This window comes from Aptenodytes forsteri, unplaced genomic scaffold (genome assembly GCF_000699145.1).
Source record: "Aptenodytes forsteri isolate BGI_AS27 unplaced genomic scaffold, ASM69914v1 Scaffold41, whole genome shotgun sequence".
NCBI classification, from domain to species: domain Eukaryota; kingdom Metazoa; phylum Chordata; class Aves; order Sphenisciformes; family Spheniscidae; genus Aptenodytes; species Aptenodytes forsteri.
Window position 1 is genome coordinate 3,619,748 of NW_008796211.1, and position 15,206 is coordinate 3,634,953.

Here is a 15,206-nt window from a genome sequence, read left to right on the forward strand (position 1 = left end):
GACAGCTTCAGACGTGGTGTACCGCCGTCGTGTAGTGTTGATTCCTCGCGGTGTGTTTTCCCTTTTTCTCGGAAAAGAAGTAGGAAGTACTAGTAAGATCATGTAAGCAACGTTTTGTAGTGTGTATTTTGTGTGTTAATGTTTCCTTTTCGTTTTTTTTCCTTTTAACAGATGGCAAGTGGCAGCCAGAAACGGATAATCCAATTAACTGGATTTAAAAAACAAGAGAAAAAGGCACTACTCAAATGGCTGTTCAAACTGGACTGTGTTTTTTTAGATAATAAGGTATTGTTCACTAAAGCACCTGATGGTTAGAGCAGAAAGCAAAATGCAAGCCTTAAAATAAAGGGCTGTGCGGTAGTTTAGAGTTGTGTATAAATAGCCAGAAAGTTAAACTTTTTCGAGTGATGCAAGTGTGGTGTTCTGTTTTTGTTTTATTAGAAATACAGAAATTGTACACATCTTATAGCAAAAAAGCTGTGCAAGAGTGAAAAGTTCTTAGCTGCCTGTGCTGCAGGTGAGTAAAAGATTTGCTGTAAATTTGCATAGGCTCATAACGTAGGGCTTGAAAGGACCCTTAAAAGGTTTCTAGTTACCTGTTTTCATTTCATAAATGAACTGTCTTACTAACCCTCATTCTTCTTGTTCCATTAACCTTGATTTTTAACATGGTATTATGTTCAAGTTCTGATTTACTTCTTTCTATTTTGGATTTTTTCCTAAATGATATTCCTGCCGTCTTCCTTTATTTGATCTGCATCTGTTCCCAGATAGAAAGCTTTGTTGTGTATTAGTTAGATCATGAAGTCATATCCAAATGGTACGGGTGCTTAAAAATGGGATCGCTTGAAAAGGGAGCAGATTGCGTATGGATACCTGTAGTCAGCATGGATTTTTGACGCCAAATTCACACACAACATTCACTGGTAAAGGTCACTGTCTGTAAGTTCCTGTTTATGCAGCAAGAGGAAATTCCAGGCTTTTGCCATTCTGACACAAGCCTCTGATCTTTCCTATTGCTTTTCTTTTACCTAAGGCCTAATGCTGAAATCCCATACATAAGCAAAGAAAATGCTTTTAGAATGAGAATTCTGTATTTTAAGATTTCTTTATAGAGAGATTATGGAAGGATTTTATGAAGAGTTTAGAAAATCTTCTGGAGTTACGAGATTTCACAGTACCAATCTGTTGACTGGTTAAACGTTATCTTTATTTTCCCTATATCATATTATACCAAAGTGTTAAAGCAATTTTTAGGATGGATAATCTTAAATTTAGGAGATAACAGACAGAAATAATGTAGATTTGGGTTTAAAGATGTAAGTAAATTTATTGATTTCATATTTGTACTTACATACCATGTTAGCAGGCACTTTCAATCATCTATCACTGCTATGATTTAGGGGTGTGTGTGTGTATATATATATGGATGATTCCTTGTACTAATGTAAAGTTCTGATTGCACTCTAATCAAAAAGGAAATAGAGACAGAGTTTCAATGAGGGAAACAGTATTAAAATGCAGATAGATTTGTGGCATAGCACTTCATTTTAACTATTATAACCCTCTGAGTTAATGTTTTCTTACTTTTCGGGATTTAAAACATCTGGAGATGTTTTCTTGAACTGAGAGGAAATGATATATGTAGTGTCCACATGGCAGTGCAAAACTCTGTCATGTTTCTATACTTGCAAATCTTCCCCGATACCATCCAGTACTTTTTAATCCTGGAAGAGGTGCTATTTTTGCATAATCATTGCTCTTGCCCTTGATGGCAGAGAGAGTGTGTTCATTCCTACTGCAGTTTTTCCCAAGTAAGTGTAAAAGATCATGTTTAAACCCATTTAGAACTCCCTAGAGGTGAACAGAAATACTAACAAGGATGCCAGTCTTCATGGACTTCCTAGCTGACAGAAGTTTTGAGATGGAAACTTTGAAATGAAAGTGATTTTAACATACAGGTTGGGCACAGCATAGCTTTTCCAGTCATAAGTCTACTGGTACCTATGCTAGGTTATGTAGAAGTACCATCTGTGCTCCTGCACTGAGACATTTTGCCAGTCAACCCTGCTGTTCTGTGAAACCAATTAGGTTCACACAATTCAAGTCAATTTCTCTTACAGTATCTTCTGTAGGTAGTGTTTCAATACAGGAGCAGGGTACTAACCACGGCTCTTGACCTGAACCTGTAAGAAGAGAGAGACAGAGAAAAAGGGGAAGATCATTACATACGGTATCAAAAGCATACATGCGGAAGATGAAAGAGGAGAGGCGGAGGAGGTGGAGCCAAGGGATAAGAGAAAAGGATGTGAAAAGAAGAAAGGGGAAAGACAAAAGTCTAAAACCGTATCCCCCTAATACTGTTATTCACTACACTCGCAGTGCAAGTAATATTAAGAAGATGTAAAAGAAACAGCTTACATGCTAGAACCTTCATTCCTCTTTTTAATCATTGGTGGTAAAATATTTCTTCAATTTACTACACTTTAGTACATTTTTAAAAGTGTCAAATGATATTAAAAATAAGGGGTTAAGCAAGGTTCTGTGGAAGTCATAAGAACAAAATCTGGGAAGCTGAAAAATTCTATTTGCAGATTTTTGAGGAGGTAGATAGACAAGTATTTTATCTAGGAAGGGTAAAAAGGTACTTCATTGTTAAAGCAAAACAATCGTTTCCAGTGGCCTTGTGAGATGTCTGATTTTAAAGTGTGAAGAGGATAACACTTGTAGTAGGAAGAAGTTTTTAAAATGGTACTTATAATTCCAGTTTTTATTTGCACGGGAAAGGTTGAAGTTAATTTTACATTAGATCTTCAGTTGATTGCCATTTGTCTGCACAAAAAATCTTTTGTGGTTGACAGTTCATTTGCTTTTTAGGGAAGTGGATACTAACTAAGGAGTACATAATTAATAGTGCCGAAAGTATATATATATGGATGATTCCTTGTACTAATGTAAAGTTCTGATTGCACTCTAATCAAAAAGGAAATAGACCAAGAGTTTCAATGAGGGAAACAGTATTAAAATGCAGATAGATTTGTGGCATAGCACTTCATTTTAACTATTATAACCCTCTGAGTTAATGTTTTCTTACTTTTCGGGATTTAAAACATCTGGAGATGTTTTCTTGAACTGAGAGGAAATGATATATGTAGTGTCCACATGGCAGTGCAAAACTCTGTCATGTTTCTATACTTGCAAATCTTCCCCGATACCATCCAGTACTTTTTAATCCTGGAAGAGGTGCTATTTTTGCATAATCATTGCTCTTGCCCTTGATGGCAGAGAGAGTGTGTTCATTCCTACTGCAGTTTTTCCCAAGTAAGTGTAAAAGATCATGTTTAAACCCATTTAGAACTCCCTAGAGGTGAACAGAAATACTAACAAGGATGCCAGTCTTCATGGACTTCCTAGCTGACAGAAGTTTTGAGATGGAAACTTTGAAATGAAAGTGATTTTAACATACAGGTTGGGCACAGCATAGCTTTTCCAGTCATAAGTCTACTGGTACCTATGCTAGGTTATGTAGAAGTACCATCTGTGCTCCTGCACTGAGACATTTTGCCAGTCAACCCTGCTGTTCTGTGAAACCAATTAGGTTCACACAATTCAAGTCAATTTCTCTTACAGTATCTTCTGTAGGTAGTGTTTCAATACAGGAGCAGGGTACTAACCACGGCTCTTGACCTGAACCTGTAAGAAGAGAGAGACAGAGAAAAAGGGGAAGATCATTACATACGGTATCAAAAGCATACATGCGGAAGATGAAAGAGGAGAGGCGGAGGAGGTGGAGCCAAGGGATAAGAGAAAAGGATGTGAAAAGAAGAAAGGGGAAAGACAAAAGTCTAAAACCGTATCCCCCTAATACTGTTATTCACTACACTCGCAGTGCAAGTAATATTAAGAAGATGTAAAAGAAACAGCTTACATGCTAGAACCTTCATTCCTCTTTTTAATCATTGGTGGTAAAATATTTCTTCAATTTACTACACTTTAGTACATTTTTAAAAGTGTCAAATGATATTAAAAATAAGGGGTTAAGCAAGGTTCTGTGGAAGTCATAAGAACAAAATCTGGGAAGCTGAAAAATTCTATTTGCAGATTTTTGAGGAGGTAGATAGACAAGTATTTTATCTAGGAAGGGTAAAAAGGTACTTCATTGTTAAAGCAAAACAATCGTTTCCAGTGGCCTTGTGAGATGTCTGATTTTAAAGTGTGAAGAGGATAACACTTGTAGTAGGAAGAAGTTTTTAAAATGGTACTTATAATTCCAGTTTTTATTTGCACGGGAAAGGTTGAAGTTAATTTTACATTAGATCTTCAGTTGATTGCCATTTGTCTGCACAAAAAATCTTTTGTGGTTGACAGTTCATTTGCTTTTTAGGGAAGTGGATACTAACTAAGGAGTACATAATTAATAGTGCCGAAAGTGGCAGATGGCTTGATGAAACAACGTACGAATGGGGATATGAAAAAGACACCCATTATTCACCTCAAATGCAATCTGCACCTAAAAGATGGCGCGAAGAACTGACACACTCTAGTGCTCCAGGGGCCTTCCACAGATGGAAAGTTGTCCTCCCTGTTAAGGAAGGTGATAAACGAATGGCGTCTATTAGAAGGTAGGAGGATATGTCTTAAAGCTTAAATAATGAATGATGGAACACTTACTGTATGGTTGAACACATTTTTATTCTTATATCCCAGTTAATTTGGTCCATAACAACCACCAGCTCTTCAAACTAATTGTTTTCATTAATATACTTCCATACTTTTTTACAATAAAATGACTTTAAATCTTTAACATCACTGCTTTCCTTGCTTTCTTTTAGTATAGTGTCAAAAATAACACACATTCTCATATCTTTGCAGCTTAAGTAAACTGCTTACGGTTTACTTACAGAAACTTCCTTCATGAGGCAAGATACATAGGCTTACGTTTTTTATGAGTAATCGTTTCTTTTGTCTGGGTGTTACACTCAAATGGTAGCTGGAACAGGATAATATTATTTCACTTGGGTGAGTGACCTGAGCCAGCTGTGAACTGTGTCTTATGGATTGGGGCCACACTGTGACTGACCTGATCAGGTTTTGTGTCGCATCTATGCAACAGCTTCTTGTAGTTCTGAAGACCTAATTTGTACTGTAACAGATGTTTCTGATATCATGTAAATACAGATAGTTCAGAAGGGGAAGGACAAAAGTATAAAGGAAAAGCAGAGAAAAGGAAAACAACTGAAGTGCAAGAATCCTGGGACTACATTTTTATTTTTTTTCCCATACTCTTCCTACACATTTGGATTCCGTGGTTTAAATACTGCATTGAATCTCAAACAGAGCATATTAAGTAATGTTTGCTTCTGGTACAGTAAAAGCAAACATCCCCTGGACACTGTTTTAGAGCTTTACGTTCATTGCAGGAGCAGATACTGTCCTACTCTCCTTCTCTGTGGAAATCCCAGTTAGTTAGGAGTACTTCTCAGGTCTGGAGGTGGCACAGATGCACAGGCAAGAAGGCAAGTGCGGTTTGGTTGATGATGGTACAGGGCTGCATGCTGCGTTGCAGAGTGCCTGTCTGCCTGCAGTTCCTAAAGACAAAGTGAGGTGTAGCTGAATTTACCATCTTCTGATTTTGCCAACTGAAGACATTCTAAGTATGCTATTTTCTTGGCTGAGCAGAAGAGTTTTCTATGTGCTGTCTTGCAGAAAGATGCACTCATCCTGCTACACTTGTGAAAAATGCTGTTTCTTTTTCCATAAAAAATGTTTATGCAGATCTTCATGATAACACTATCAAAATGCTGTCTTGCACAACCCTCTGTTCGCAATGAAATAACCTTTAACAGGAACTACATCAGCAAGACAGGTGAACAGGCAGTTTTGTGGAAGGAACCTCTTTTTCCAGACTCTTTCCGATACACCAACATGGGGATCCTTTTAGTTAGTCAGAAAACACTGAATCATAGATATTTTTTGTCTCCAGCAAGTACTGTTTTCAGTCATAAAGGCCACTGTAGCTTTGGGGAAAGATTGATTTTTCTCTAATATTTACAACATTGTGCCTTTTTTCCCCCCCTTCTGTGCTTTTCCTGCCTTTAGTGCCTAGCTGTTGGATGGGTAAGTGTGTTAGACCAGCATCATTTTCTTTTTACATACCTGTATGATGAAAAACAAAACATATATCCAGCATGTCAGGAGACCTTATTTCTTACACCATGTTTTTGTCTGGTGTCTTTTCTAAAAGATAGGAATAGTTGCAGCAGTACAACTCTGGAAATTGCCCCTGGGGAAACTCTTACATGTAATGGTGTCCCAAAGACAAATGAATCTGTTTTCTGTGTATGATACTGGACAGCACCAAATGCTGTAAATGACTCCAAAATTAAGTCAAAAAGTGTATTTGCAGATCATGTTATGGTTCAGAAAAGCAGTGTTCCATTTTTGGTAAATCACTTAACTTATTGTAAAACTTAATTGAAAGACCATCATCATTGTGGGGGACATAACGCAATAAATTATAGCTGCTGTCACCAAATTCGATCTTTGAAAAAATGCACAGGTAAAGCTTTCTATCAGATATGTTGGAGGTGTACATTGATTTAATTAATAGTGTTAAACTGTGAAGAGAAGGATGTCTTGTTAAGTGGGTTCTTCCCTTTTCTGAAGGCTATTAAGCACCCTTTTATCCTCCTAATGAAGGTTGGGCAGTGTCTTACATCTAGAACCCTTATTCTCTTGCACTTGCATGCTTGTAGTTTGTGAATGATAATGTAGCTTTAGGCAGTATTAATATAATGCAGTAAATACATCTTTCCAAACATGTTTATTTAGAGTTCTTCAAGCTGGAAAGGCAACCATATGTTCATCTCAAAATGCAGAGCGCAATATAACTCATATATTCATCAATAATAAAATGTTTCTGATGCAAAACAAAAAATGTCTCTCTGAAGCTCGATACTACCCTTTGCAATATCTAGGAGATTACCTTTTTGAGGTAAGTAAATTAAAAAACATACCTCAAATTAGTTTTTCATTGTCATTGTTAGCAATTTTTGTCAGGTTTACTGATTACTGTAAATAATGCGGCATTAATAATAGAGGGGGATATGATCAGCCTGAATGTTCTGTAATTTGATTAAAGGTGATACAACTTTCTGATTCTGGGACTGTTTATCCAAGAGAAGAGAAGGCTTGTGAATGTATATAAATACCTGAAGGGAGAGTGCAAAGAAGATGGAGCCAGGCTGTTTTCAGTGGTGCCCTGTGACAGGACAAGAGGCAATGGGCACAAACTGAAGCACAGGAGGTTCTGTCTGAAAGTCAGGAAACACTTTTTTTTACTGTGAGTGTGATGGAGCACTGGAACAGGTTGCCCAAAGAGGCTGTGGAGTCTCCATCCTTGAAGATACTCAAAAGCTGTCCAGGAACGGTACTGGGCAACTGGCTCTAGGTGGCCCTCCTTGGGCCAGGGTGTTGGACCAGATGTCCTCCAGAGATCCCTTCCAACTTCAACCATTCTGTGATTCTGTAATAGAAAAACTGTCTTTCCAAAAGCAATGTTTTGTTTCAGACCAGAAGAACTAACACCAAGGAAGCATACATTATTTTTTCTTCCTCTTCATGTTCTTCCTTGGCTCCTGCTTTGTGCTACTATTACCAGAAAAATTAATTAGAGTTCAGGAGGAAGTTCCAGTGTAGGTGACCATCAACTAAACAGTTATTCACAAAATACCCATTTTTCATTTATATTCTCTTTATTTGGTAAGGATTTCAAATGTGTGTATGTATGTATCTATCTGTGTATGTATGTGAATATATGTATTTTTTACTGGGTTTGGCACACACCATTAAGCTGTATTGTAATGGTATGTTCATGCTTCAATAACTTCTTTTGTCAGCTGACCTCAAATATTCTACCTTTTTTTCATAATGTTATAGATAGATTATGGTAAAATAGTCTGTAGATTATTTTGTTAAAATTCAGATTCTTAACTCAAAATCAGTTCTCTAGCTGTCCTTCATGGCTGGGAAGAACTGGTGGTTGCAATGTGAATTTCGTAAGGATACTGTATACTAGGCAGAGGAAATTCACTCACTATTTCTGTGCTGGGAATCTAATGTAAGCTAGTCAGATTCCCTTTTCAATCAATGCACTGAGCTTGATGCTGCAAGAATTATAATTTCCTAAAATAGTTGTATGAACTGCTATCTGAGCATACCTTTAACTCCATTGCTGTAGAAAGATCATTCTGTACTTGTAGACAAAATTAAATAAAAAGAATTTAAACTAAAGGATTCTATAAGCAACCAGCAACCTTATGAGGATAGCTTAGCATGCCAAGAAGACTTGTTAAGAATGTCTCATATACCAACAGTTTATATACTCCATTTGCAGAACTCTCATCCGTGGAGTCAGAAGGGACATAATTGTCTGCGTTTCAGAAAATGTTAATGAGTCCTTACAAATCAAATCCTGTGATGCTCACATGTGCAAAGACTAGATTCGGCTTTGTCTCTCTCCATGTTAGAAAACCTGTCACCATTCATGACAAAACTTCTTTCTCTTTTACTAGTCAAAAATGTTAAATTCTTGAGAATGTAAGCTCTGTATTTCTTGGTTGGTAGAAGGGGATTCTCCGAAGTCCCTGTAATAGCTTTCTTCTGTTATCTAAACTAGAACATGAGACAGTACATCATCAGATCCACTAAGACATGAGAACCTGGATGGACCTTATTTGAAGAGAGAAGCCACGCTAAAAGTCATCATTCCAGAGAGGCAGTGTTTTTTGTTGGAATGGCTAAGCCAGATGAGGCATCCAGTGCAATATCAAATGGTTCAGAGTGTTAGGTTTACTATTCAGCTCCAAAATTGGATCAGGAGTTAAATTTACAGTGATGCAAAAGATAAGTCAGAGCAAGAAAAGCAGCTTGTTTCTCTTTTATCTTTCCATCTGAACTATGAGGGCACGTGTCACTGTTCAGTGAATTTTCCTGTATGTGTGGAATTCACTAGAACTAGAATTTTTCTTTTACTATTTCCTTTGAGAGAGAGAGAGAGATGCCTCGTGATTCATAGTTGTTTGCTTACCGGATGCACTATTCAGAACTTCTTAGCATTTTGACCTGGAACTACTCAAAGGCCTCAGAAGATTCCTTTAGTCTGGTAGTTCCTCAGACTATAGGATGATTTTAGTCAACTGCTAATTGAAAATACTAGCTTTGCAAGCAAGTAGAAGCTAAAACTGTGTTTGTTACTAGGAATAACCTACTTCATTTGAAAATCATTGGATTATTCAGGTCAAAGCATATACTTTGCTCTTCCTGTTTTAATGAGCACTAAAGCTGTTACAAAAGGGTGAGAAGAGGGTTGAAAGGTCTTAACATTTACACCCTGAATAAAACGCACATCCACACGGGATCTCAGTCTAGTACTTACTATCTTAATGAAACTTGTTCAGGGAAACTGTTCTTTATTACACCTTTCAGCTAAGATAGACATTTACATTTAATAGAAGAATGAGTGTCAAGTTTTTATGGCTACCTCACCTTTTATTTATCTCTATGAGAATAAAGTGTTTCTTGCTGTGCACCCTGAATTCCTCCCAGGTGTGATAACAGGTTTCCATCTTAACCAGTCCATTAACTTGCATGTATCTTTTTTTCTTAGATTTCATTAAAGTAACTCACTTCAGAGGCCAAGAAAGCATAAGCTTTCTACTTAAATGCATCTAAAGAACTCAGAAAACTGCCAACCTGCCAAGTCTCAGTCTCTTAAAAGGAAAAGAATAAAACATAGGCAATCGAATCACAACACTTGTTCAAATGTGATAGGCTTTATCAAAGGACGTTATGGACATGCTCTTTTCTCTCCCTTCCAGAAGTACTTGGCACATAGTTCATTAGAACATTCCAACTTTGTAAATTTGTAGTCCTGCTATTTGACTGCTACTTCTAGCAAAAAGAAATACCCCCCTTCCTCCTTTAAACACCCACATATATGTCCAGATGCTGAATTCAGTAAAACGGTATTATATTCTTTTTTTCAGTGGAACTGCATTGATGTTCAGACTATTCTTGCTGTGATTTTTTTTGAACCAAGTCTTTGCTTCATCTTTATATTTCAGTATCTGTTCTTATAATCTCAACCTCGTAACTCTAGTGTTAAAATACTCTGTGGGATTATCATTAATGATTTGATCCTACAGGGTGTCAAATTTATTGGTTCAAGATATTAAAACACATGCATGATTTTGGGGAGCTAGTCTCGAATTTAAACAGAGACTTTAAATGCTTTGTTGGATGCTTGCTGGAATTCATAAAATTTTGCCAAGATGGTACTATAAATTTTTTGAATATAAGTATTTTTATAAGCATGTTGAAAATAATATGCAGAAAGTGCCACAAGAAGTAAAGACTAGGTAATGCATCAGAGTTCGGTTATCCCTAGCTCATCAAAAGCTATTTAGAGCTCTTTTCAAGTTACCAAAAAAACTTAACTCTTCTGTAATGCACAACAAACTCAGTATTTGTTTAGAAATACAGTTATGCACATGCCAAATACTTTTGGTTTGAATTATACATTTAAGGGAAAATCTGAAAACAGGATGAAACGTGCAGTGTTCGAAACTTTATCTTGAAAACTTAAAAGTATAAATTGTTCATGGCTTGCATCTTATCATTGCATGTACTAGTGTTTTTTTGCCTACTGTTATTTCCCATATTTCCCATACTTGATTCCCCCATCAGATTTAGGTGTTTGAATTAGAAGGCAAGCTACCCCAAGCCTTCCACACCTGCTCCCAATAAAAAATGGCCATGAGTACTGTGACCAAGGGGGACACTTCACCTGTATCTACATTCTTAACTCATTGCACTGCAGGAGGAGGCTGGTTTTGTAGTTATATGTGTATTTGCCTAAAACAAAGATGGTGTTTTATTCTTAGTCTGTGTATCTTTGAGGAAAAGCATACATTGAAACTCTTACTGAAATGTATTGTTCTTATATCCTGAAATAACTTTTAAAATTTTTTTGTAGTTATTTTTTACTAACAAAAATTATCTTGTGGCTTTGCTCAGAGTCTTTTCAGAATGAGTTGGAAACTTGACAAGTTGAACTTGAGAAGAATGAGAAATACTTTCTCATTCCCTGTGCTGCAGAAATAGCTGGAAATGATAGGTGGACTTGGAGAATAGATTACTAAAAAAAAACCCAGAGAACTTTTAAATTTTAGATTACTAGTTTAGTTCAGGCTTATCGGCAAGAACTGAAAAGATTTCATTGTAGTGGCCTTTATAAAATGAATGCATGGTCATAGCCAAATTGATGAAAAAATGTCTTAAAAAATCATACTACATTTTTGACTAATTGAAAAGGTGTGGGCTTTGGTTTTAGTTTTTGAAAAGTCCAAAGAGAGAATGCATTATGGAAACACAGTTCTTGTTTCAGCCACAGGGATTGGGTCAGAGGTAAAGTCAGTTAGGAAAATAATTATGGGGAAGCTTACACTGATAATTCTTACGCAATAGCTTCCTACAACATCAGTGGTTTGTTTCCAAACCACCAGCTGTTTATCTGGCACATAATGTAGACCCTTGAACAATTACATAAGCATGCGTATGCACACAAGGGTTTAGAATGGAATATATAGGAAGACTTAGCACATAAAAGCTGTTTTAGAGCATTAGCTTTGAAACTGAAAAAAAAGTGGTATTTTTTTGCTCTGCACAGAATGAAATACAAAATACTGAAGATATCCAAATGAACCATTTCCTGGCTGCACAAGAAACCGACCAAATCATGTCTGACATGCAGCTTGCTGAAATGAAAAATGCTGTTATAAAACATATGTATTTTGCTGCGGTAAGTAACAATCAGTTAATGCTTTCTTAGCAGAAAATGTAAAATGTATATTATTAAATTTATCTTTCATTATAGTACTGAGCTAATAAAGTAGATATTTTAACATCTCTTGAAATAGTAATAATGCCTTTTAACCTGCAGTGTTTAATAATCCCATATTTACTACATATACCATTAGCTAAAATATAATTTAGTAGTGGTAATTGGTAGGCATGGATGTGTGGAAGACGTGGTGGACTACTTGAAATCTTGGTGTAATACGTGAGATAAGTAGTAGCTAATAATGTTCAACAAAATGTCATTGGATTAGTCTTTCTATGATTTCCCTGTAATCTAGCTGAATTACACTAACACATTTTTAAAACTAACCATATCCTAAAGTAAGTATTTTGTTGATTCATATCAATGTTTTTATTACAAGTAAAAAATAGAGCTAAATGCACTCCTTTGTTTTAATGTCATCACATATCTAATCCTGATAAACGTGCTACATTAGTAAATAAAAACATCATTTCTAGAAAAAACAATTACTTCAAGTTAAGATATATTATCTCTGTAAGTTAGAGTGACGCAGATGATGGTGTGTAAGCATTTTTGTAGGAGCTTGCTTACATGAAGCATTGTAACTGCAAAATCAGGTCCTCTGTATATTAATGTAAGTTCTTAGTAGCAGAAGAATTAGAATTTTTAAGTTGTCAGTGTACACAATGTTTAAACACGAGATTAACAAATAGAAGACTCATGCTGCTTAAATCTATACACCTTCAAATGCTACATATTTTATCAGTGACATTTTATCAAGACTATACCCTCCAGATCTTTAAAAAATAAAGGTGTCTTTGACTTTTCGTGTATACTACACGTAACAAGTGCACTTCTTACCAGATTATCTGTCCCTCAAACTATTATGTAGTTATGTGCAGATGGAGTCATCATAATCCTAAAGACAATAGCTCCTAAAAGACTTTTTTGGTAACATGTATGAGTAAGATTGTAACGCTAGGCCATAACTAAATATAGCAACAATAGTAATACATTTTTGCACCTACTGCCATATCTTCACATTATGGGTAACTTGCAGTAGGAATCCAAAGTTTGCACTTTGCCATAGAAAAACTGAAAACGCTTAATATTTTTTAATGTGGTTAAGTGGACCAAATCTAGTAAAACTGTCCTTACATAGCAACCACATAAACAAGAAGCAGAGAATAAAAGGAAAAATTGGGAGAAAAATTGCCCATATTATTTTCCTTTTAGGTCACTAATCCTCTCTTTCATAATTTTGCCGTCCAAATATTAAAAAGATAAATATAAATACATCGCTATGTTGAATGTTTTGCTTAAACTGCATTTAGAAAAAGTTGCCATTGTGGGGGGGTTTATACAGTATTTGTTGAATATGTTTATTGGTATCCAGTGTGCAGGTTGACTTTATCCTGTTTTACAGGCTGTTAAGCACAGGTTTGCTCAAAAAGACCAGCTGAATAAATGCAATCCAGAGGTAAGGATTTTCACAAAGACTGCATGTTGCATATATGGAGTTTTATTATGAAGTTAGACAAACATACCTTCATTGTGAAATTAGCTATTGAAGAAACATTTTAAAATATTTATGTTATCCAAAATTCTAATAAAATTATTGAAGAGTTCAAGAGCATCATTGGAATACTGTTGAATTTTGTTGGTTCTTACAACGCTTTCAGTACTGCCTCCTTTATTACAAAGGAATTCTTTAATCCTGCTGGTTAAGAGAACTTTACCTGTTAATGTTAGAAGAAAAGAAGCAAAGATGCCCTTATGTGATTTAGAGCATCTTAAATCATTCAAGCACTGTATTTATGCAGTAGCAATAAAGAGAAAGTATATACAACTTGCAGTGCTCACGTGTTTTTGCTAGTAGGGACAGACTTTAGCTAAAGGTTGTCTCACTGTAGAAAGAAAGAGTAGTTGTTCTTACAGCATAAGCCTGGGTTTCACAGTGTACTGAAGCACAGATTGCAAGTAGAATACATTATGTTCTCCAGTCCTGTTTACATAATTACTTTGACTTAATTTCTTTTTTTGTACTATTTAGTTAATTTCTCATTTTTCTTCCCATTAAGCCAAATATATGCCATAAATCAGGTACAGGTCAGCAACAGGTTTTATCAAGTCTTCGTAAGATCTTAAGTAAATAAATACTTTCAAAATTTTCCCTTTTCTATCTATAACACTAAGAATAACTCTTCAAATAATGTCGAAACGTTACTTCTTAGTACTTAAAAACATTATACATAGTAGCTATGAGCTACTGTACTTTATATGGTAACTTGTGTTATTTGAAAGTTAAAATGGGAAACACTTAAAGAATATCTATCAGCTTCCTGTATTTCTCGGTAGCTGAATATTTGATATCTTCATGAGCCATACTACATAAATAGTTACTTGATGTATAAGTGAGGTCCCAGTCTGACAAAATGAGCTCTCAGGCTTCACAGAAATCTCTTCTTATTTTATTTCTTTCTATTGAGACAATCAGGAAAAGGAGAAAAATATTTTTAAAACATGAGCACTAAAATGCCTTTGTCATTGTCCAACACTACCATTAATGGGCAAAATGCTGTGTGCATTTCTGTTACTGAACAGATTTGCATTGAAATTTAATGTTTAGTTTATGGGAAGAAAACTTTAGCTTTCTTAACACGTGTAAGCTGAAATTGTTATTCTGTACTCTTAATACAATTTTTTGTTTGGAAATTTTAAACCTAATTCTAATACTTTTCTTATGCATGACCTGCCACTGTCTTATTCTTTGTGGAATATCCATTGCTAGCCTTTGCATCTGATATGGGACTTTTATAGGCAGTATATTTAGGGCTTTTAAAAACAGCTGCAATAAACATTTCCAATAATACTAGTGAAGTAAAATAAAACCTACAAAGATTAGAACTACGTACTATATTTAGTCATCTCGGTTTGCATCTTCTAGGAAGGCTTAACTCAGCTAAGTGTTCTGTTACCTATCATCTTCCCTAAAATATTTCTCTTTGTGAGCTTCTCTTCCATATTATGCTATATAAAACACAACTTACTGTCTGTGGACCTTCATTTTTCATTTGTTTCAGCTCAAAGCTTTAATAGTTGTACCAGCAGTGCTTCACAAGAAACTGCTAGTTCCTCATCAGCCAGAATGTGAGCCAGTGCAGCTTTGTACAGCTTATTGAATATTAAGGCCCTACAGAAGGTCTCATCTGATGCTGAAAAAAGTTCATCCCCTCAGTTTTTTATCATCCTTCCTTACCCCTTACAAATACGCTGAAAACGGGTTGTCCACTTCCTCCTTATCGTGAATGTAATGCAAAAGGCC

General features: G+C 35.7%; 1 protein-coding gene across 1 annotated transcript in view; it reads left to right on the plus strand.

Annotated features, from left to right (window-relative positions):
• The first annotated feature begins 171 nt into the window (after positions 1 to 171).
• Positions 172 to 15,206, plus strand: part of SLF1 (SMC5-SMC6 complex localization factor 1) — a 40,068-nt gene continuing 25,033 nt past the window's right edge. Inside the window, 7 exon segments of the mRNA XM_019474380.1 lie at positions 172 to 285; positions 442 to 517; positions 4,385 to 4,622; positions 6,100 to 6,117; positions 6,832 to 6,994; positions 11,729 to 11,860; positions 13,308 to 13,361. Coding sequence (XP_019329925.1) covers positions 172 to 285; positions 442 to 517; positions 4,385 to 4,622; positions 6,100 to 6,117; positions 6,832 to 6,994; positions 11,729 to 11,860; positions 13,308 to 13,361 — 795 coding nt within the window.